This window comes from Microtus ochrogaster, chromosome 19 (genome assembly GCF_000317375.1).
Source record: "Microtus ochrogaster isolate Prairie Vole_2 chromosome 19, MicOch1.0, whole genome shotgun sequence".
Taxonomy (NCBI): domain Eukaryota; kingdom Metazoa; phylum Chordata; class Mammalia; order Rodentia; family Cricetidae; genus Microtus; species Microtus ochrogaster.
This window is the reverse complement of record NC_022021.1, coordinates 39868268-39890776: the sequence shown is the minus strand read 5'-3', so window position 1 is coordinate 39890776 and position 22509 is coordinate 39868268. Positions and strand designations below refer to the sequence as shown.

Sequence of the window (22509 nt, the reverse complement as noted above, 5' to 3'; positions counted from 1 at the left end):
ACTAAGAAGAGATACTATAGAATAAAAACATGTTTAGTCCCTGGATGTTTAATCTCCGAAGAAAGTTTTTAGTCAGTTTTGATGAATACATATGTTTACTCTTTATATTTGTTGAAACGCTCACTGCCATTTATGTAGATGTTGGATTCCCATTACTCCTACAGTGTCATGGTCCCGTGCAATGAGTATAATGAGGTAAAAATGGGGCTGACTATGTCATCAGAAGAAAACAAAGCAATATGTCTGGAATGGAAAAAAACAGAATTTTTATTTTTTGGTAATTTTTTAAATTTTGTTTTTATAGAGCATATGAGTCGGCTTTCCTTTTGTTCTCAGTGTGTGTGGGAGGAAACAGGGTGAGAGACAGCGTGGGTTAGTAAACCAAGGAGGGGGGAAATGGGTTTAAATGACTGCATAAAAAACATAAGAAATCAGCAAGGCTTGAAACATTCAGAGAGGCCAAAAGCACATTTTTCTATCCATACGGAAATGTCTATTAAAACTCCTTGCTCCAGTAGAAATTCGTTCATTTCTACTTTGGGGTCAGACAGTGCACACAGTTGTTTAACTTTGCAGCATCTGTGCTCTGAAAGTCTCCAGCGAGAAGACATCGGAGCTCTGTCAGGTGAAGCCAGATAAATGTTAGGAGCTGGTGACCCTGAGACTTGACTGCTAGGGCAAGGAGAACCACAGTAGAATAAAAACATGTCCCAGCTCCTTGTTGACAGGAGTTAAGTGATTCAGCAGGGCACAGTGGCTGCCTCCTCCATTAAAGGATCGCTGATGCTTGCTTTGTAACTTAGGGGCGATTATGTGTGCACTATTTTGTTTAGGAATGGGAGACATCGCTAAATGTTTTCCTGAAACCCTGTGGATAAAAACAGAATTTTAAATGTTTGTGCTCGATGGAGAAATTAAGCGCATTACAGCACCAGCTGCGAGTTCTTATTCGAAGGCCAAAAATAAAACTATGGGGAGATTGACTGCTACGCAGCTGACGATGCTAAAGAAATATAAAATAGGCACCAAAAGCTCCCCAGGTTTCTGATGTGTCTCAAAGTGACTTTATTGCAATGCCAGTGTGCTCTGAAATTTGAAAGAGCATCAGAAGCATCAGAGCATCAGAGTCATACAGAAATCGTTCCACCTGCAATGTCTGCTTAGAGTTTTGATTTAATACACTTTAATATGTACACACAAAACATTAGTCTCCTTTTCATTTATATGAGTAAAAATTTTTTACCATAAGCAATTCATTGTACATTTTCTGAAGGGAAATTAGTATTGTAAAGAAACGATTAAAGATAAAAAATGAAGACAAAAATAATATATAAAATAAATTTAATACATATTTTATAAATATTGAATATTTTATATTCTTTTTAATTTTTTGACATTAAAATATAATCACATCATTTTTCTCTTCAACGCATCCATCCAAACCCTTTTAGGTACTATGTACCAGCTCCCTTGCTCTTGTTTCCTTTTAAATGCTTGGTTTCTTTTTCTTTTATTTGCTTTGTGTGTGTGTGTGTGTGTGTGTGTAATGAAAATCATATATATATATTTTATTTTGTGATCTATATCACTAATACCTATATTTGCATATCTTCCTAACTACATTTAATCTGCAAAAATGCTACTTGTCTAGATATATTTTCAGAGCTCACTATTTGGCATTGAAAACCAAATCAGAATATGCTTTCTTGGGGAAGACATATTTAAAAAAAAATAAAATTAAATATTTACCTAGAAAATTCATATTAAATAAGCAATATAGTAATGATGAATCAGGTATTTATGTAAATGAATTATTATCATTCCTCATAAGAATAATGCCATTGCACATCTTATTTGGTGCAGCATTTATGAGCAGGAATGGTAAATGGACTGAGAAACTTACAAGTTCTAGATTATAACATTGTCACTGCAACATGACCTATAGCAATGAAACTGAAAGTAGAGTAAATATACAATAGGAATTTATAAAATGTGATATAAAATATATATTCATAAACATATCCACAAAATAGAATACTATTTAAATTTTAAAGACACACTGTGCTTTAGCACCCTGCAAACAGCTTAGATATCACTGTACAAAGGTATGGAGATCTCTTTCACTGCTAAAATCTATAGGATTTAGGAATAAACTTTACAGTTAGAATTAAGCCTACAACTTAGTCTGGAAAATCTCTTTACATTAAATAATGTCTAGTCCCTAAAGACCCAATAGGAAGTTTATTAAATAAGTCAGATCCATCCAGCTGAGTAAGGATGATTTCACATTAGAGTAGCAGGCTGTTGTTACACATTAGTCAAGGCATGGACAAAGCTGAACTAAAAACAGATCCCTGACAAATTCCGTTACTTATTTCTTGACTGATATTATGACTACAGCTCAATTACTATAGCTAGCAAAGTAAGAAGCTAAACTTCTTTAATGGAAAATTTTGTTGCTAAATTTAAAATTTTAAAAATTACAAGCGAAGTCACCAAAGACAGAACTGGATATCAATTAACAAATGTTTCACACATTTCTTGCTACAATTCTACAATTAATTTCTTTACCATGGTTTAAATTGTTACTGGGTTTATTTATTTCATTTTATGTGAGTTTTTGTTGCATATATACATGCGTATATATGTATGTGTGTGTGTGTGTGTGTGTGTGTGTGTGTGTGTGTGTGTACAACTACATCCATAGATGTCAAAAGGGCATAAAATTTCATGTCATTAAAGCTATGGATGATTATGAACCAACTGAATGTGATTTGCCAAAGACAATATCTAGTGACTCTGAAAGAGTTTTAAGTGCTCTTATTCCTAAAACATTTCTCCAGCCATTAACTGTGATCCAAGTTTTCAATACGATTACAATACTAAGAACATGTTATTTAAAGCAAATAAAGCTCATTAAACCAAATTAAACATTCTTATTCTTCTCCATACTATGTCTTATAAAATAATTATCTGGTTTTACTATTTTAATATATATGATTAATAGTAATTTAATGATCTAGTGAAACAACTGTTCTGATAAATATTGATAATTTTTGTTTAGCACAGCATAACTTTTCTAATAAAATAAATTTGACTATCTGTCCAGGAAATGGATGTTAAATTCATTTAGTTATTTTTGAGGAAAGACAACTTTTATCATATTCATGAATTGTATTTCAAGAACTAGAACAAGACCAAGTCTTTGTAGTATTCTGCTTGCTAGATGGATCTAAACAAAACACAATCTAGTTTATCCCTCACCTGTATAAATCTTGTTCAAATGATTCTGTGTCATTCTTTCTGGTCAAGTCACATTCCTAATACTTTATAAGTGCAACATGAATGCTCTCTCTACATTCACCTTACTGGCTTGCATTGTAAACCACATCTCATGCAGTCTTGCTTTTTGAACCACACAACAAGAACCTTGGGAGCAGGACTGCCAGGTTAGTTAGTCCTTTGGATTCCAGACAGCTCACACCACTGTCTGACACTCTGCACACTACATATCACTTTAAAGACTAAAGAGCAGGAGTGAAACAGGGTTGGTCTAAGAACTGACAACAGAATTTTTTCGGAGAGGAAAGAAAGTGTTCCAAGAAGGGAAGGAAAGAGAGGTACTGCACAGCGGCACAGTGTGAACTTGAGTGGTGCTTGCTGAAGAAGCATCGGAACTGTCAGTTGGAGGGAGGAGGGCAGGAGTGTGCACACTGCATTATTTTTAGAGAAGAGTATGTTTTTTCTTTTTGTCATAAATAAACATACTAAAAATTTCTAAAGCATATTCAGTATTTAACAAGTCTTCTATTTTCAGATCTGCTATTCTTGATTGATACGTATCTTCCATACCCAATCCGTTGTTTCTGGGAGCAGGATCATTACGTATTGGGTATTTTTTAGTTTGTCTTTTAACATGTGAGATCTTTATCATATTTTAAGTTGGTCTTGATGTCTCCATATATCTTCATAATGGAATTTTATGAGATTTCATACATAGTTTTTAGATTCTCTGAACATTCACTTGGGGAATTGTGGCCTCTCCCCAGTGGTAAGAAACTGATAATTTAGGTAGCAAAGTTATTTGTTTTTATTCAATTCCTACCTCTAAGACTACTAGTAATTATTTGCTTCTAATTTTCAAAAGACTATTTTAACTCCATTAACTTGTTAATTTGATTTCATTATCTGTAAATTATAAACTATTTTCTTATTTGTACTTTACAGATAAGATATTTATTCATATCTTTTTTAAAAGTCTCTTTTATATTTTTGATTTATAGTGTGATTACAACATTATAAACTTTCATCTTCTCCAGCCATCCCCTTCCCTGCTCAGTCTTTTTTTTTCAAATTCATGGCCTTTTATTTATTTCTAAATATATAAAGTACAACTTGCTCAATGTGTATAATGCTACATGTATGTATGTTTTTAGGGCTGTCCATCTGGTGTGAGAAAACCAATTAGTGTGGTCTTCCCCTGAAGAAGATGAGTTTTCTGTTCCCAAGCACTTTTTTTTTGATACTTGTGCTTCTTTATGGAGCATTGAGGACTCCTGGATTTCCTCTGCCTGCATTTCCATGTCTATTGTTGTTTTCCTTGTTTAAGATTTTTTTCTTTTTTTTAAAAACGTTGATAGATTTTTTTCTGAGTATTTTAATAGAAAATGCTCTCTGGTATATGCAATGAACTTCAGGGTTTCAATTTACTTAACCCCCTACTACTTGGCTTACTTTTCAGTTCCTGTGACAAAATATCAACAGAAGTATAAAGGAGAGATATTTTATTTTTGATTGCATATCTAGAGGGATAGAGCTCGTCATGGGTACAGAGGAAAGACAAGGAAGCAATGAAAGCAGTAGCTAGAAGCTGGTTGATCTCATTTTATCCACACAAGAGCAGATTGAGAGAACTTGAAGGTGGGCAAGTCTTTAAACTCCCAGATCCAACTCTAATGAGATACTGCTTCTTAAAGGTTCTATAACATGCTGAAGGGCACTACTAGTTGAGCACCATGTGTTCGAATACTATGGAGGATCATGTCTCACTCTAACTGCACACCTGTTATGTTGTGTTACTTCCCGCTTAAACAGAGAATAGATTCCCAGAGATCTTGGACTTGAACCAACATCTAAATATCTTCTTGCAAACTTCAATGTTGCTGGTTGGATATATCCACATGACATTTTTATGTAGTCATCCATGTTTTCAAGTAAACTTATGAGAGATAAACTGAGACAGTACTATTATTGCAGTCATCTCTCAGCATTTTTAGGTGTCTACTTAGCTCCTGGAAACTAGTCTTCTAGCTTAGTGTGCCCATGGGTACTTTAAGTTACAGTAAACCAATTGAGTACACTGTACTCTGATGAGGGGGAAATTATGGCAGGTTTATAAAGGTGACAATAGTAACAGGAGCCGTAGAAACAGAGAAAGGGAGAATGTGGGGCGACAGCTGACAAACAGCAAGGACCAATTTGTTCTACCTCCACTTGCTTCTTGTAGGAACCTCTAAGCATTGTAGACAGAGCAACTCTGAGAACTCTTGGAAGTTGTCAGGGTTGCTATTCAACCTGAAAATGGAAAGACCTCAAATGGGTGTGACTGTTTTCCCCTAAAGAATTTTGCGAACATGAAAGGTCCAGTTGGAAATTACTTTTAGAAGTCTAGCAGAGATCTGAAGCCCTACATTAAAGCCCTGAAAGTCAGAGAAAGACCAAAAAGAGCTCTATAGGCCTATCTTTGTGTTGAGCATGCCATGATTCTAGAACAGTCAAGCACATGCAAATTCTCTCCAAGATGCCCCAGATATAGCAGATCTACTCAATTCACCTTCTCATTGGATTCATGTGAAGCAGTTTCGATGACTTTTGGAGGAAATATTGTCTATTGGAGTGTGTTAACACAGAAGTATCTTCTAGTGTTGCAGTTTGAAATTTTCAGTCCCTTCCACAGTGTGGGTTGGTAATTTAATCAAAACTACATTATTGTTGAGAGTTCGGTACTACTCAGTAGTTTATAGATATTTTTGTCTTGAGTGGATTTATGGCACATTGCAAAAAGCTCTTTTTTTGTGAGTTCTTTCCTCTGTTCCTCTATCATGTGAAACACAGTGTCCCTCTAGTCTATACAGTAACAACACTTCATCTAGAAAACATTCTCTCAACCTTTCAAAGGATCTTTGGGTTTGTGACATTGGGAATTGTGAGAAAAAAATTACTGTTTTCTAAGTTTACATCCTCGAGTGTGTTATTAAAGAAACTTTCAAGAAAAAAAGCCGTGTATTTTCCAGAGTAAGTGCTCATAAATATGTCACTAGACACATGAGGAATTATGTTCAATTCTCATTAAGAAAACAAATCAAAAGCATGTTAACAAAGAACACAACCGGAGTCTGCTCGTGTAATTAGATTAGGTTGATATCTAATATAGCTCTTAAGACAGACATGCTCATGAAAACACATGAAAAATTAAGAGATACACCAGTATCTTTCATGTCTATCATAAAAATAAATGGCCACAAACCAAAGCAGTGAGTGCTTGGCACATATCTTCTTTGACCAACCTCCTGCCTCCCCAAGCAGGTCATGTGTCCAAAGCTGGTGTTTACTTTCAGCATATTCCCAGCATTCCCAGCATATGTCACAAAGTTAGTGAAAACTAAGTAAACCCAAATAACCCTTAGGAATTAAATGAAACATTCTTGATGATACAGATAGTAGATTCTTAATTAATGAGGAAATACAATGAGTAAGAAAACACACAAAGAAGAAAGAAAACATGAGTATTGCACTAAATCATGTTATTCAGAATGGAGTTGATAACAGAATGGAGTTACTACATTGCAGATGAAGGAACATACTTTTAACTGATACAAGGTAACCTAGTTACCTCTTATTAGCTAATCTAAGCCAAAGCACTACTGTAGTGTCCGTCTAAGATGAATTTCATGTATACACATTAATTCTTCTTAATAAAGAGGTACTTTACAAGTGCATTATGGAATTCTTACAGGATTAATTCAAGTGCCATATAGGTTCTTATAGGATTTAGTTCAATGATGAATTCATTATTGCTGGGGATTTTGTCTTCATAATCTTTTAACCTGTTAACATGCCATCTTGTATAAATACTCAAAGATACCACAGCGCTCCTGAACGAAGATGTTCCACTGAGCAGCGCACATTCTGACAGCTTTTCCTGTTATTAAGGGGTGACTAGGGATGTTGTGGAACAGACTAGGTGTGTGAGGAAGATGCAGTGCGTAGCATCCTTGGAAGATGGCCTTCTCAGGCAAACATCTTGGGCAGGAGGTAACATTTGCTTGTTTGTTTGTTTGTTTGTTTGTTTTGTTTATATAGTATCCTGCCTGCAGGCCAAAAGAGGGCACCAGATCTCATTACAGGTGGTTGTGAGTCACCACGTGGTGGCTGGGAATTGAACTCAAGACCTCTGGAAGAGCAGTCAGTGCTCTTAACAGCTGAGCCATCTCTCCAACCCCAGGAGGTAGTATTTTAAAAGGAAAGCCCTGGTATCAATGATTAAAAGAAGATATACTACTCCGGAATCTTAAGGTTATTACATAATTATTATAAATTAAAATGATCATTTCCTTCCCACAAAAACATTTTCTATGAAAAAAAATGGAAGCAACTATTCATAAATCTTGATACACAAATTGTATTATTAGTTTCTATATCTTCCTTTCAAGACAAGAAATGGAAGTCTATTTACCATAAGCTATGAAATTCGGATTACTACAATATAGCTTTACTGCCTATTCTTAATGACTTCCACCTTCCATAGACGCTGACATCAGAAGGATATTATCTGCTTTGTTGTTCTCATTCTGGTGCATTAACACCCTAAGGCATTTAAGACACATTTAACTTCCTGTCTAAATCTTTGAACGAATCTCCTTGTCTGATGCTAAATTTTCATCATCTTTAAGTTGATTTAAATCTAATGAAGAGTTGATTCTAAATCTTTTCCTTTTCCATGAACAGCACTATGTTTCCTGGAGCTAGCTCTGTATACCTGCTTGACCTAGAACTCACAGAGATACCCCTGCTCTGCCTCCTGAGTGCTGGGATTAAAGTCAAGGGCCACTGCCACCTGGCTTGATTCTAACTCTTTACTACAGGACAAGAAGCGTCATACGCCAAACACTCACTGTGTTTATTATTGCTGCCATTCAATTAGTGGTGATTGGTAGGGGTATTGAAAAGAACAGCAAATGAATCCTAGATTTTAATCTGAAAAAAAAATACCTATTATATAAACTGATATGAAGAGTCTCCAATCTGTACTCACTGAATACATTAGATAATTTTTTATCTACACTGTAAAACTTATCAGACTTATTTTGGTGAACTATTTCATTTATGTGGGAGTTAAAAGAAAATGTCACTGCTGAACTTTTATAATGTTGCTATGCCATTTTGTATAAATATATGTTTTGCTTTAAGTAAACAGAATATGTACACACTTTACTATGATAATGATCCGACATCTTAATTCTTCCCAGAGCTAACTATGTGTTTTTTCTGTACTCCAAGTATGCAGAGAAGAATACACGCTCCTTATAAGACTGATATACTGTTGTCTCCCATTAGTATTCTATGTCAAGTGGTAAATCTTAGACCACAGCATATTCAAATAACCAACATAAACTTTTGGAGGGGATGTTGGTGCTAATTAGAAAATTACGTATACTAGTTATCTTAATAGTTCTGCCCCACCAATCAAAAAGGGCCTTATAAACAACTATAAGATAGACAGAGCTTCTAAATAGCACTACATTTCCCATAATTACTAATTAGGGTGGGTTCCTTTTCTCCATATAAGACAGAAGATTAAAGAAAGGTAATAGCATCCTATATTTACACATACTTTTCTCTTTAGAATACATTTACAATAACAAGAGGAATTAAAATTTGTGCAGCACTTCACGATAGTTTTCCCAATGCAGGATGATTTCAAATATTGCGTCTGATCTCGGGACTCTCTTAGGGACATATTTTTTTTTTTTACTTTTCCTAATTTAATATATATTGCCTTCTAGCAGTTGCAGCCGTGCACATAAACACATTTATCAGCAAAGATTTCTCTTAAAATTTGCCCAAGAGCAAGCTCTACGTACATTTCTTCTTCAAAGCAATACTTCTGAGCAAAATCAATGAATGGTATTTGTACATATGGCTCAATTTTAAATATAAGCTAGTCTCAGATCATAACATGCTAACATCAGATTGAGTTTGAATTTCAATTTGCCAGCTGTTCCTGGGTATAGAAGAATCAGGGAAAACTAGTAATGCCTGTCCCTTGCCGATCAAAATAGAAAACACACAGGTTAACAAAACTTATTCATGTTCACCTTCATTATCCTTGAGTGTGAAGTTTGGGTTCATGGGCAGGTGCTCATCGAGGAAAAACCTAAACCTTGGTCCATTGGCAAAGTCATCTTTATCAGTGGCAGCGATGGTGTGAATAACCTAAAGAAAAGACAGACACTAACAGTAAGTTAATTTGTTTATCCCTTTGACTTTAATTGTACTGTCATTTTAGTTGTTGTAATTAATGAATTTTAAAGATCTATTTTTCTACTCAAGTGTTTCAAATTAAACACATCAAAGAACCAATTAACTTGCTTACCATCCAAGATTTTAGGAAAAGAGTTTTAGTTTAATTTTAAATACCCACCCTGTATGATATGTAAGGATATAAAAAACATTTTGAATTAATTTTCTTTGTGAACTATAATACTTTGGCACTTCTTTTCTTGGGACTTACGATATCTGGGGCTAAGTGGTCATCAAATTAGGGTTGATTTTTTTTAATCAGGAAGCATTTTTGCATAAATATAACATTCTAGTGCCCAGGTAGAAAATGTTGCTGTCTAGACTCATCTCTGTCCATTTAAGGTAAGAACATTAGAGTCCCCTTCTTAAAGATTCAAAAGAAGTAAGAAATGGCACTGCAGGCCCTAAATTTCATAGGAGAGATTGGGTTCCTTGAACTGCAGTATGTTCATTCTCTAAACAGTGGTGCAAGCAACCACAGAACTCTCAGGGTCTTTCTGATTAATTTTGATCTTTCTGATGGCTCAGACACACGATTTTCAATTCATATTAATGAATATTCAGGAGCAGAATGAAGTAAAATATAGGAAAAAAGAATTCTGGTGGCAAAAGAGAGAATGCAAATTCTAATTACCTTGCTCAAAACTGCCTTTAAAATTGGTCCCCAAACAAACAAATGACAATGTAGGGTGTATCCTATTTTTAAAATTGTTGTTTTAAATATGCTGATTATCTCCTTTTACTTTTTAAACAAGGAAAAGGAAACACTAATGTAGCTTTAATTTGTTGATATTTTTTGCAAAGTGCAAAAGTAATAGTTTCTAGGAATAGCCAATGTTAATGTTTACAAGGGAAATAACACCTATAAAGAATAGCACAGTTGATTTTATTGTTTAATGAATAAAGAAAACTGGCTTGGCTTATAGCATGGGAAGAGGAAGACAGAGTTAGGGAGAAGCCACGGAGCTGCTGGAGATAGATACTGAAAATTTTACTCAGTAAGCCACTGCCACGTGGTGATGCACAGATTCTCATCAATGGGTTAAATTAATATATGAGTTAGCCAATAAGAAGCTAGAACAAATGGCCAAGCAGTGATTTAATAAAAAGGAAAGAAGAAAGAATAGTACAGTGAAAACTCTAAATCTCTCACTTTGTACTGGGAGTATTGGTTGGTAAATGAGATAACTAAGAGAAGCCAGAAAAATAATATAGAACTCTAACAATAGGAACAGCATGCCCTTGTGTCACGACACATAGGCAAAGTTTATGGAATTGAAGTGGTAGTTGTTTTCCATGCATTTGCAGGTATCACTGCACACCCCTGCCATCTGTCTTTAACCTTTGAGATCTCTCTGGCAAAGTATTCCTTAGCCCCCATCTTGATTTGTAGAGAAAGATGTCTCTGTTGTGATTTTTTAATTTCTTGCTCTCGAGAGTATTTACTTTAGAGATGAAAGTTCTCCCTGAAGTTTTCCTCTTCTATTTTAAGTACACTACATCTCCACATCCATGTTTTTCTCATTTGACTTTTGATTCCAAACAGATGAAGGCACTGACAAGGAATAAAAAGCAATCTAAGTGTTTTTCTCAACTTCACAGAAAGCTGCAAATAGAGTTCAAAATGTTGTGTCAACTGAGCCATACATTTGCATTTTCTATGCGCCAGTTCTTAGTATAATCCAAGTGAAAATCATGTTTTATTTTCAAATTTGTTTTCAAGGTTAAATACACTCAGATATCACACTTCATGTATCAGTGCCCAATGTACACACAGGCAACGACAGGCACACATACACTCATACACTCACTGACATACACACACACACACACACACACACACACACACACACACACTCATGCAGTCTCTCACACAACAATGCATTTATTGTCCACACATGGACATTATATAAAAATATATTTCTTTTAAAATGGTTTAAAACTAATAATGAATCCATAATGTTCATTCATTATGAATACATTAGTTTTAATACTACTTTCCCTGAAATATTTTATAACATTATGATGTATTTAAAATTCAATTATTAATAGAGTGTAGAATTAGGATTGGAAAAGAAAAATTTAGCTGGACACACTGAGATTTTATCTTAAGTTTACAGTATCATTTTCTTTGCTTCTTATTTCATAGTGAACTTATAAATAAATATAATACTTTCTAAGTCATAGAATCATGAGCTTATATGCAGTAATTCTGAGGTATCTAGTCTTATATTTTGTTATTTTTGTTTTTTTAATATTTCTAAAGCATCCTTTCTATTTTTGCACAAATAATTTTAGATTTGAATTAACAAAGAGTTCATTGATGGCATCTGTTTGCTTAAAACAACCTCCAGTCTTATCTACAGGACAAACTGAATATTGCATTTTGATGCAAAGTATCCTGTGTTCCTGATATTCTTGCAATTTTGATTCTCAAGGACAATTTCATTTCGACTTGTATTTACTTAATTTCATAGCCATCATTCCTCTCCTTTGTATGTATTGCTTCTTTTCATTCATTCTTCTGTGTATTACTTCATTACGCCTTTATTAAAACTATATGAATAACCCATGTTATTCATTTAAAAGACGATTTAAAAGTCTAGCACATGTTTATACAACTGACAGTTCTCTCTAATAAATATTTCCAGAATTGGCACTTAATTTACTGTTGTGAACAATCTCTATTTTTGTAACTGTTGGGTAATATGTAATATCCAACAAGAATTCTGATGTTTCCTGGTTTCACACAGTGTTCTCAGTCAAGAAACCATGTTCTGATTAATGCCTAATATATTTGGTTATTTTGTCAGATCTGACGGACAGAAAACCATGAAGATGCTTCACCTTTTAAAAGTAAAGGAAGAATCAACTTGCTATTCACAAACTACAAATAAATAAACACTGAGAAAATTTTGACAATATCTGAAAATAAATGTAAATGCTTTAAAAATTTTATTGACCGTAATGTATTGATATGAGGATACATTACTGTTAAAAGCTAAATCTAACATATTCAAGTTATTACTAATTTTCTACTTAGAAAGACACTTTTATATTTCCTTTTGTTACTCCATTTTATTGTTATATTTAAGCAGCACCTGGGAACAGAACTTTGAATCTGGCCCTTGGTGTGATAAGAAAGCCATCCATCATGGAGCTGCATTGCTTGATGGCGTAGCATTTTCTAAATATAAACCCTCAGCCCTCTCATTAGATATGAAGTCCTAAGAAATGCTTAACATGTTGTTTAAGTTAACCCATGATTTTGTTCAATGCCAAATACTATATGAGATCACATAAACTTATTTTATAAATATATGAACTATTGTAGGTTAAATGGATTGAAGTATAATAAACTATAATTCTGTATAAAACTTGTTATATTTTTATATGAAGTTATGTAATCGATAATATGTATGTGATATAACAGAGGCTACATTAAATTATAAAATGATATTTTTATTTTGTTATATGTTCTTATATAGTCTAGGCTATACTGCACTTCTAGCCATACATTAGTGAGGGTGAGTTACAGGAAGTGAGACAATACGTGCACTTTTATTTTGGCTGTAGTTTTCATATATTTTGTCAGGCAGCACATAAGATAAATTTATATTTCCACTGTTTTTTTTTTTTTTTTTTTTTTTTTTGGCCTCAACCACTCCAGGTTTCCTTCATGGGTGTTAATTCTATTGGCTGGCACAGTGGATCCAACCTCCTTTCCTGTCTATGTTTTCTTTACTTTCCCCATCTCATAATGTATAGGTTCTCTTAACAATGTATGCAAACTCAAATGTGTGCATACCCACACCCCTTTCATAATCAATATTTCACCATCATGTGTTTAGTCCCAAAACGTGTATGATCCAGACTCTCCTCACAGATACAACATCTAGGCTTCATCAGGTCATGAGAGGAGTCAGCTACTCACTGAATACAAAGCTGGATCTAGACTATCCAATACACTTTAATTGTCATGATGAATAGATCATACCTAAATGAGCTCATTGTTCTGAATTGCATTGGGATGCATGGAAAATTCATTTTCTGTGATGTTCAAAAGTCTATTGGTACTTGAAACCTTATAAAATTATCATCACTGAGCATAAAAATGACACAGAGGGATTTGGGGGATGAAACCTAAGAATAATAGATATAAAGCTGCTTATTTTTCTTCCATTCAGCGGGTAGGAAGAAAAGAATTAGCTTACCTGACCAGGCTTAGAATTCTCACAGACAACAATATCATATTCCCTGGCAAGTTCCGGTGGGTTGTCATTGACATCGAGAACTCTAATGCCCACGGAAACATGGCTCAGCAAATCAGGATTGTCTGCAAAACACAGAGGGATGTATTTAGTATTTCAACACACACTTTAAAGGCTTGGCTTACAGCAAATCTCCTTAACGCTGTGGCTTGCCTCTAGCTCAGAATGCTGTAGTGTGACTTTTGCCAAAAGACAACTGCGTGAAGTCTCTCTCTGCTAGCACTCATTAGCTCACAGAGAAGAAAGAAAAATGCAATGTCTTGACATGAATACCAAAACCACGGCTCTCTTCACATCAAGGAATTGCATATTATTAAGAAACCGGAGTGAAAGAAAGCTATCAGAATTTATGATAAGCTGTCAGAACCTAAGAGATGAACAATTGAATGTGGAAAACCCCAGGAAGAGCACAGAAGCTGCTAAAAAGCAAAACAAAACAAAACCAAAAACATACAATCTGTAACATTCAAGGTTTGTAAATAAACTCGGAGAAAATTGTAGGTGAGGTTTTTATAACATATATGTTTACTATCATCTTATGTGAGACTGTATGCAGTTTGTAATAATAATGTTTGATTTCAATAAAATTTAGCAAGGAATTTACATATACCAAATTTATTTGAAAATATTATATTATATTCAATATTATAAAATATTATGTTATATATAAAATTATTTTATATTATAATATAAAATTAAATAGTATTATATTACATATAATATTAAACATGGTCTCTACATTTTCCAGAAAGTTTATTAACTATATAAGATTCAGGATTAAAAAAAAATACTTGTTTTTTTTCTTCTTTTGTTTCAAAGCATAAAACTTAAAAATCATTGCAGGAAAACTAAATTTTCAACTCTTTCTAGCTGCCTTGGTTTTGATCTATCTTTATTTGTCATTTTCTTTGTTATTGATGCCATGTCCTTATAAGATTCACAACAACAGGTCTCTGATCTCCAAATTATACAAAGAATGCAAGAAATTGGTCATCAAAAGAACACATAATCCAATAAAGAAAAATGGAATACAGACCTAATCAGAGAACTCCCAACAGAGGAATCTAAAATGGCTGAAAGACACTAAAGGAAATGTTCAACATGCTTAGTCATCAAAGAAATGCAAATCAAAACATCTCTAAGATTCGATCTTACACCTGTAAGAATGACCAACATCAAAAACACTGATGACAACTTATGCTGGAGAAGTTGTGGGGTAAATGGAACATTTCTGTATTGCTGGTAAGAATGCAAGCTGGTATAGCCCCTTTGGATGTCAGAGTGGCAATTTCTCAGAAAATTAGGAAACTACCTTCCTCAAGACCCAGTAATACTACTTTTGGGTATATATTCAAAGGATGGTCAATCGTGGCACAAGGATATGTGCTCGGCTATATTCATAGAATCATTGCTTGTCATAGCCAGAAACTGTAAGCAACCTAAATACCCCTTGGCCAAATAATGGATAAGGAAATGTGGTACAGTTACAAAATGGAGTACTACACAGCAGAAAAAAATAACGACATTTGCAGGAAAATGGATGGAGCTAGAAAACATCATTTTGAGTGTGGTAACCCAGACCCAGAAAGAAAATTATCACATGTATCCACTCATAAGTTTTTTTTTAAAAAAAAACATAAAGCAAAGAAAACCAGCCTACAAACACAAACCCAGAGAACTTAGACAACAATGCAGACACTAAGAGAGACATACATAGATCCACTCTACATCGGAAGTAGAAAAAGACAAGATCTCCTGAGTAAATTGGGAGTGTGGGGACCTTGGGAGGGGATTAAAATGGGGAGGGAAGAGGTAGGGAAGAGAGCTGAGAATAATGTAGAGCTCAATAAAATCAATAAAAAAGCAATGTTATTCTAAAAAAGTAATCACCCAAAGTTTATATTAAGCATTCAGTCAATTTACAGTGTTGTTTTGGGTTGTAATTATAGGTGTACATGACCACATGCAGCTCACAAGATAAGGAGGCGAAACATCAACAAGAAAATGGACAATCTGTATAAAACCATATTATAAACTAAGTATATTTTTGGGAAAATTTCAGAAAGAATATATTTGGCATATTATTATTGATATTTAATAAAACAAATAAATTCGCACATGTGTAATTTACTCTAAAAAAAATTGTCCATAAAAAATGTGCCCCAGGTGTGTTGATGCACACCTTTAATTCTAGAACTTGGAAAATAGAGGCAGGTGAATCTCTGTATGTTTGAGGCCAGCCTGGTCTACAGCGTGAGTTCTAGAGCAGCCAGGGCTACACAGTAAAATCCTATGTCAATAAACCAAAAAATGAAAACAAAACAAAATAAAAACTGTCCCAAATTATTTTTTATCATTTAAAAAAAAACTCTGAACTAATACAACATACTCTTCCTACAGATATTAAACATTAGTAGAATAAATAAAATAATAGTGAACCACTCCCCTACTTTACTGAAATGAAATCTGCTGTGGTGAATATAAATATATACCCATGCATACATATATACACACATACTACATACATACACACATGCCTACATATATACATACTTACATACACACACATACATAAATGAGATTTGTGTAGAGAACTTCATAGGGAGAGAAGGGAGAGGAAGAAGTAGAGAGGCAAGGGAAAGTACCTTAGTAGGTTTTTATTGCTGTTCTATAACCACATGATCAGAAACTCCTTGTGGAAGAGGGATTTAATTGGCTTAGACTTCTGCATCACAGCCCTACATCGAAGGGAGTCAGGGCAAGCTATGAAAGCAGGGACTAAAGCAGAACTCATGGAGGGATGCTGGGCCTTATCATATCCCCATGTGTTCTCACTTTGCTTTACATTCAACCCAGGAATACCTGCACATAGATAGACTTGCCACAGATGAATGATGCCTTTCAAATCAATTAGGGAAAAAAAATATTCTATCAATTTGCATCCACACCAGTCTGATGGGAGCATTTTTGCTGGGTATGGCATTTCTTCCAAGATAACTGTAACTTGTGTCAAGTTGATAAAAAAGTAACCAGAACAAAGATGAATATTCTTAAATAAGTAGAAACTATCAATATAGCAAATTAATTACAGAACACATGGAACCACTGAACATAGAGACAGAAAACAAGAAATAAAGCACAGCACCCACTCACTCTAATGAAAAAACAGAAAAATATTGAACATAAAATGTTTTTAATTATGAAAACTAACAAGTCTTATTAACCAAAGATAAAAGAACTTAAGAATAAGTCTAATAAATTATGCATGAGATCTAAATCCAGAAGGTTTTATTGAATTCTATTAAAGAAGAGCTAACACAATTAAGATCTGTATTATGTCTGTGGTTAAGGAGACAAAATAACATAAGGAAGACTGCTTTCTGCAGATCGATGTGCGGCTCCAATATAATTAAATACTCACCCCTGGAAACTTCTCATAAAAACTGAAATTTGATTCTAAGTTTTATAAACACAAAGGTTATTTGGACTTCCAGGGGAAATACACGGGAAAGAGACTGAATCCATGCTTCATTGAAGGTTCTTTATCATATTAAAAGTACTGTGACAGCATCAGGGAGACAGCCAAAGAGAAACAGAAACAGAATTGGGGATGACAGAGGACCCTGAAAGTGCTCTGTAATAATCCAGGAAATGAAGATCAGTTGAGGGCAATCATTATATCAAGGCAAGATTTTCACTCTACTCGGTGTCTACATAGCAAGGAGAAATAAAGTGTTAATGCTGATAAGTATAAGTAATAAATTAATTATTATTTTATTCTGACAAGGTTTACACTGAACCTTAAAATGTATATTGAGGGATATAAATGTATATCCCAAACTACACATAAGTTTTGAAAAGATATTAACATGAATATATGACTAGGAGGAAAATTTATAAAACGGGATTTTAGCACCCTCTGAGTGGTTCCCATTTGTGATAAAAGAGCAGTTTGTCAGAATTCCATTGTGGAAGAGACATTGGCACCAGAGGAAACTGACAACAGATTTTTCTCTAGAATAAATAATAAAAACTATTACATGGAAAGGAGCAAAATACAAGCACCATGCAAAGTTAGACTGGAAAATTAAAATACGAAAAATTCAATATCATTAAAGAAATGAAAGTTAGTCAACTAAGTTGCCATTCTATGCCAAATAGATTGACATAACATTATGCTGTTGATAAAATTAATATAAGAATAGATTGGCCAACATACAATATTTGGTTCTGTAGTTTTGTGACAAATATCTAGCCACTTCTACGCATTTATGGGTAGTAAATTTATAGCATAGCCTGAATCATTTTCTCAATAATGTCAGAAGAGCATCTCTAACTCTAATAAAGTTATGTAATATAGGAAAGCCAAATAGTATAAAATTAAGTAACAGTGCTAAAGGCCATTTCCCCTAGGATAACGTTCTTAGCAGCAACACTAGTTATTACTTTCAAAAACTTAAAGACATTATTTGTTTGTATGTAGGTATACTTGTTTTGGGGTATGCATGTTTGCACGTGTGTGCTGCTCGTGTGCAACAGCTTATGTGAGGAGGTCAGACTAAAACTTACAGGCATTGGTTTTGTCCTTCAGTCTTATCAAACTGGAGATCAAACTCGTGTTATCAGTCCTGGAAGCAGGCACCTGTACTGGCTTAGCCATCTGATTGGCTCTGCCAAGACTAATTCTTAGATGAAGACATTTATTTAAAATCTGCCTATTATTATCCCATGAATGGCTTTTTTCTGTTATTAAATACGTCAAAAGTAATACAAATAATCGTTTCCTGTAATTCATCCATGTAATTACCAAAAACTATTATTTTATCATCTATGCATAGTAAAAGATAATGTGATACATGTAGATTTTTCTAAGTATGTTATACAGATAAAATAAATACATATTTGCTCATGCTATTAAAATACTGATTTAATTTTGTATGTGTGTGTGCGCGTTTCAGAAGGTAAAGTGGAATCCAAATGCTTTCCTGTCGTCAGGCTACATTTATATTTGCAATGGAAGCTAGTTTGATTATCTTTAGTGTTTCTTCCTCTGCCTTCCAAGAATATTACAGCCATGTGCTCTGCTCACTTCATATAATAAACCCTTATAGTCAGCGTAAATCAATGTTATGGTCTTTGTTTGAAAGACATTTGACATGTGAATCTTTGCTAATTATTTTAATTAGTATGTTAAGTTTTTTGTTTTGAATTAATATAATAATAATTGAAATGATCTAGTTTACACAAAGCACCTTGGCAAAGCCAGTACTTTTAGCATTTGTTAGTATCCCTATTTCTGGTCTTGAATTGCCAAGTATTTGCATATACTTTCTGTCCTAGACTTACCTATACTTTTCATGTTTCTATATCTTACATTTTGTGCAAAGGAAACTATCCCAGAAACCATTAAGCATATCATGGAAACATGGCCTTCATATGTCCTGGGTAGATGGGTAGATTCATCTTCTATGCTTGGCAGTCAGGGGTGAAAGCAGCACCAATGAAAACAGAAAACTAGCTTTTTACAAAAGAATTCTTCAGAGTTGACATCTCTGGTAAGATCTTACAGAAAAGAGAGAGCAAGTCTTGAATACAAAACATTCTGTGCTTCCGTACCTGCCTATCCAGTTTGTATTTTGTTTGGCAATTGGCATGCACTTGAATCCATTCCACGTAAACTCAACCACTCAAGACTGAGACATGACACTGTCCACGTGAGATGCTGCTTTTACATTCCCAATGCTGAATAACTAGGCCACATTATGATCACTAAAATATAATCATTTAGGATCAGACAAGCAAGTTTTTATTCTTTTTTTTTTTTTTCGAGACAGGGTTTCTCTGTGGCTTTGGAGCCTGTCCTGGAACTAGCTCTGTAGACCAGGCTGGTCTCGAACTCACAGAGATCCGCCTGTCTCTGCCTCCCCAGTGCTGGGATTAAAGGCGTGCGCCACCACTGCCCGGCTAAGCAAGTTTTTATTAACTCCTACTGCTATCCTGTATTGAGCAGGAAAATAAGCTGTGAGCCTAAGCTAAGCACATTGAGGAAGTGGATGAGCACAGTACTTACACAACACTGTGTGAGACATCGAGTATGAATAATTTAGAAGAGAACCATGAATGATAGGAAAAGTTTTATTTGCTTCCAAAGTCAAATTATTTAGAGTTCCATAGTTTAACTAAACATAATTTTAATTAACAATGTATTTGAGAACTGAACACTTTCGATTCTTTTTTTCACTAGTTCCTAAGCTAGTACCTCATTTTGACTGTCAAACGTCTTAGCTGCAAGTTTGTTTGTAGATGCTGTAACTTGTTTGTAAGACTAAATTTCAGATTTTTTAAAAAAACATTAATGCAATATTTGTTTTTTTATATCTTATTTCTAGAAATAAGACTTTGGATACTTCTTATAATATTTTAAACTAAGTGTATTATCATCAGAGATACTTAAATACTACTTCAAGCACTCTGCAAACTGGGAAACTTGCAAATTTGCTATATTTAGGCCTTAATTAGTGCAATATTTAGCTATCTGTTTCTTGTAAGAGGCAATTAGAACATCATACAAATATTGTAGGAGTGACCATGGGAGAAAGTTGAATGGAAAGATTAATCATGTCAAATCAACATTTATAAAAGAACAAAAGGTATGTGATGTCAGTTCTCTAGTTGTTCCTTTAATATGTACTCAAATATGCAAATGATTCCTTCCTTACAGACCTTCAGTGTGGCAAGAACTATCATAAGGCAGGTGGGTCTCTGCGAACTTGAGGCTAGTATGGTCTACAAAGTGAGTTCCAGGACAGCTAGGACTGTTTCACAGAGAAACCCTGCCTTGAAAAAAAAAATTTACAGCCTTTCTTGTCTTTCCAGTCATTTGAATCTCAGTGCTGAAGGTCTGTTTTTATTTATTGAGTTAGTGCCTAGCTTCCCATGCTACCTCCTTGCCTGAAGATTCCTCTCTGGGAAAACTTTTACAAATGTTTTACCTTCAATTCTGTAAAATCCATATACTTTTTCTTACAGGATTCTGGCAGAGAAGGAACCTTCTTTTTCCTATTTATATGTCCCTGTGATTTGTTCTCACCTATAAGAGTAACTATAGTCATTATTTTTTGTTTATTAAAAAATGCTTTCCAACATTCCCTTTAACTTCCCATTAAAAAATCATTTGGCAAGCAAAAAATATTAATCTCTATTTTTCCTGTCACAAAGTTTTGATTGAAAATTTATCAAGCTTAGCCTTTTAACAGGGAATCATTGAATGAAATTTATATAACTGAAAATTAAACTAACTAAAGATGTCAAAAAATAATTGATTTCACACAATGAAAAATAATATTTTACACATTATACATGTGTATGTGTGTGGTTTAAAAATACAAAAAGAGGGAACTTAGAATTAAACCATCAAAATACATCTCATGCACCATTTTTTTTTCAGTGAGCATAATTTAAGCTTATTTATCTCATAGTTGTTATTCCAAGTCCCAGAATGAAATGAATTACTGCAGGAAATCCATTCTCTTCAGGACATGATTTTGTCCACTGTACACACAAATGCCACAGTTCCCAATAGGTCTGCAGTGTTATTGCTTGGTAATAACACAAGTTTGAGGCTTCAAATTTCAGTGGTCCTTTGATCTTAGAGAAACAAATACTGTATTTGTTCTGTTAAGCATAACTCCAGAGTCACAATAACCTACTCTTATTTGAAATTAAGTCATATAACTTCTCACATTGATTATGAAATAAATTAGAAACTGTTTTTTTCTTTAGCTATGCAAAAATGACGTGACAGGTCTGTTCAGTTAGACTACGAAGACCTAGCTGAAATTTCTCCTCTGATGTTTCTAATGTTTCTGAATCCCAATATTTATTTCCCGTCTTAATATCCTTGCTTATAATGACCGTGACGACTCATTTAGCTTTCATCCTTATAGACTATAAAAATTCATTACATGATCAACTCTTATGCCCTCCTTTGAACTTGCATTTACAGCTATGCTTCTGTGCTGCCTAGAACATTATCAACTGAATGGGAAAGCATTTATTTCTGAAGGAAAAGTCCAATACATAATTAACAGGAGAAATCTGACCTTTTCATTATTTTCATTTTTCAGAGGAAGTAATATAAATACAACAAAATTTTTATTCAGCATCATCAATTACAGGTGATTATTTGGTTAATTTTAGGAGAAGTGGAAATTATAGGAAATATTTTAGGAAATAACCACATATGTTTTAAAATATTCAAAAAATATATATTCATAGTATTTGTAAGCTTGATTATTCGCCAAGACCCAATTTCTCTGTGAATTGACAAAATTTATATTTTAGGATAGTGGCTTCCAACTAATACAGGAACAAAATCCAAATTAGTTTCTACTATGTGTGAATTTTATATATTATATATCAAAAAATTGTGAGTTAACTACTTCAAAATTTGGCTATTTGTTCTTTTCATGTACATATATTCATGCATATGCCCCAATAAATACAATATTATAAGAATATTAATTTAACTATGAGTTTTTCCTTTGGTTCACCTTCTTACTTAGCTTCTTTAGGATCACTAATTGTAGACTCCGTGACCCTTATTTATGGCTAGAAACCAATTATGAGTGAGTACATCCCATATTCATCTTTTTGG

General features: G+C 33.9%; 1 protein-coding gene across 6 annotated transcripts in view; it reads right to left on the bottom strand.

The window, feature by feature from the left end:
- Nucleotides 1–22509, bottom strand: part of Cdh18 (cadherin 18) — a 769132-nt gene that overhangs the window by 10317 nt on the left and 736306 nt on the right. For all 6 annotated transcript variants that reach the window (XM_026783735.1, XM_026783736.1, XM_013349758.2 and 3 more), the window contains 2 exons: nt 13797–13918; nt 9378–9495 (listed from right to left, as the gene is read on the bottom strand). In XM_026783735.1, the coding sequence (XP_026639536.1) occupies nt 9378–9495; nt 13797–13918 (240 nt within the window). The remainder of the gene's footprint in view (nt 1–9377; nt 9496–13796; nt 13919–22509) is intronic.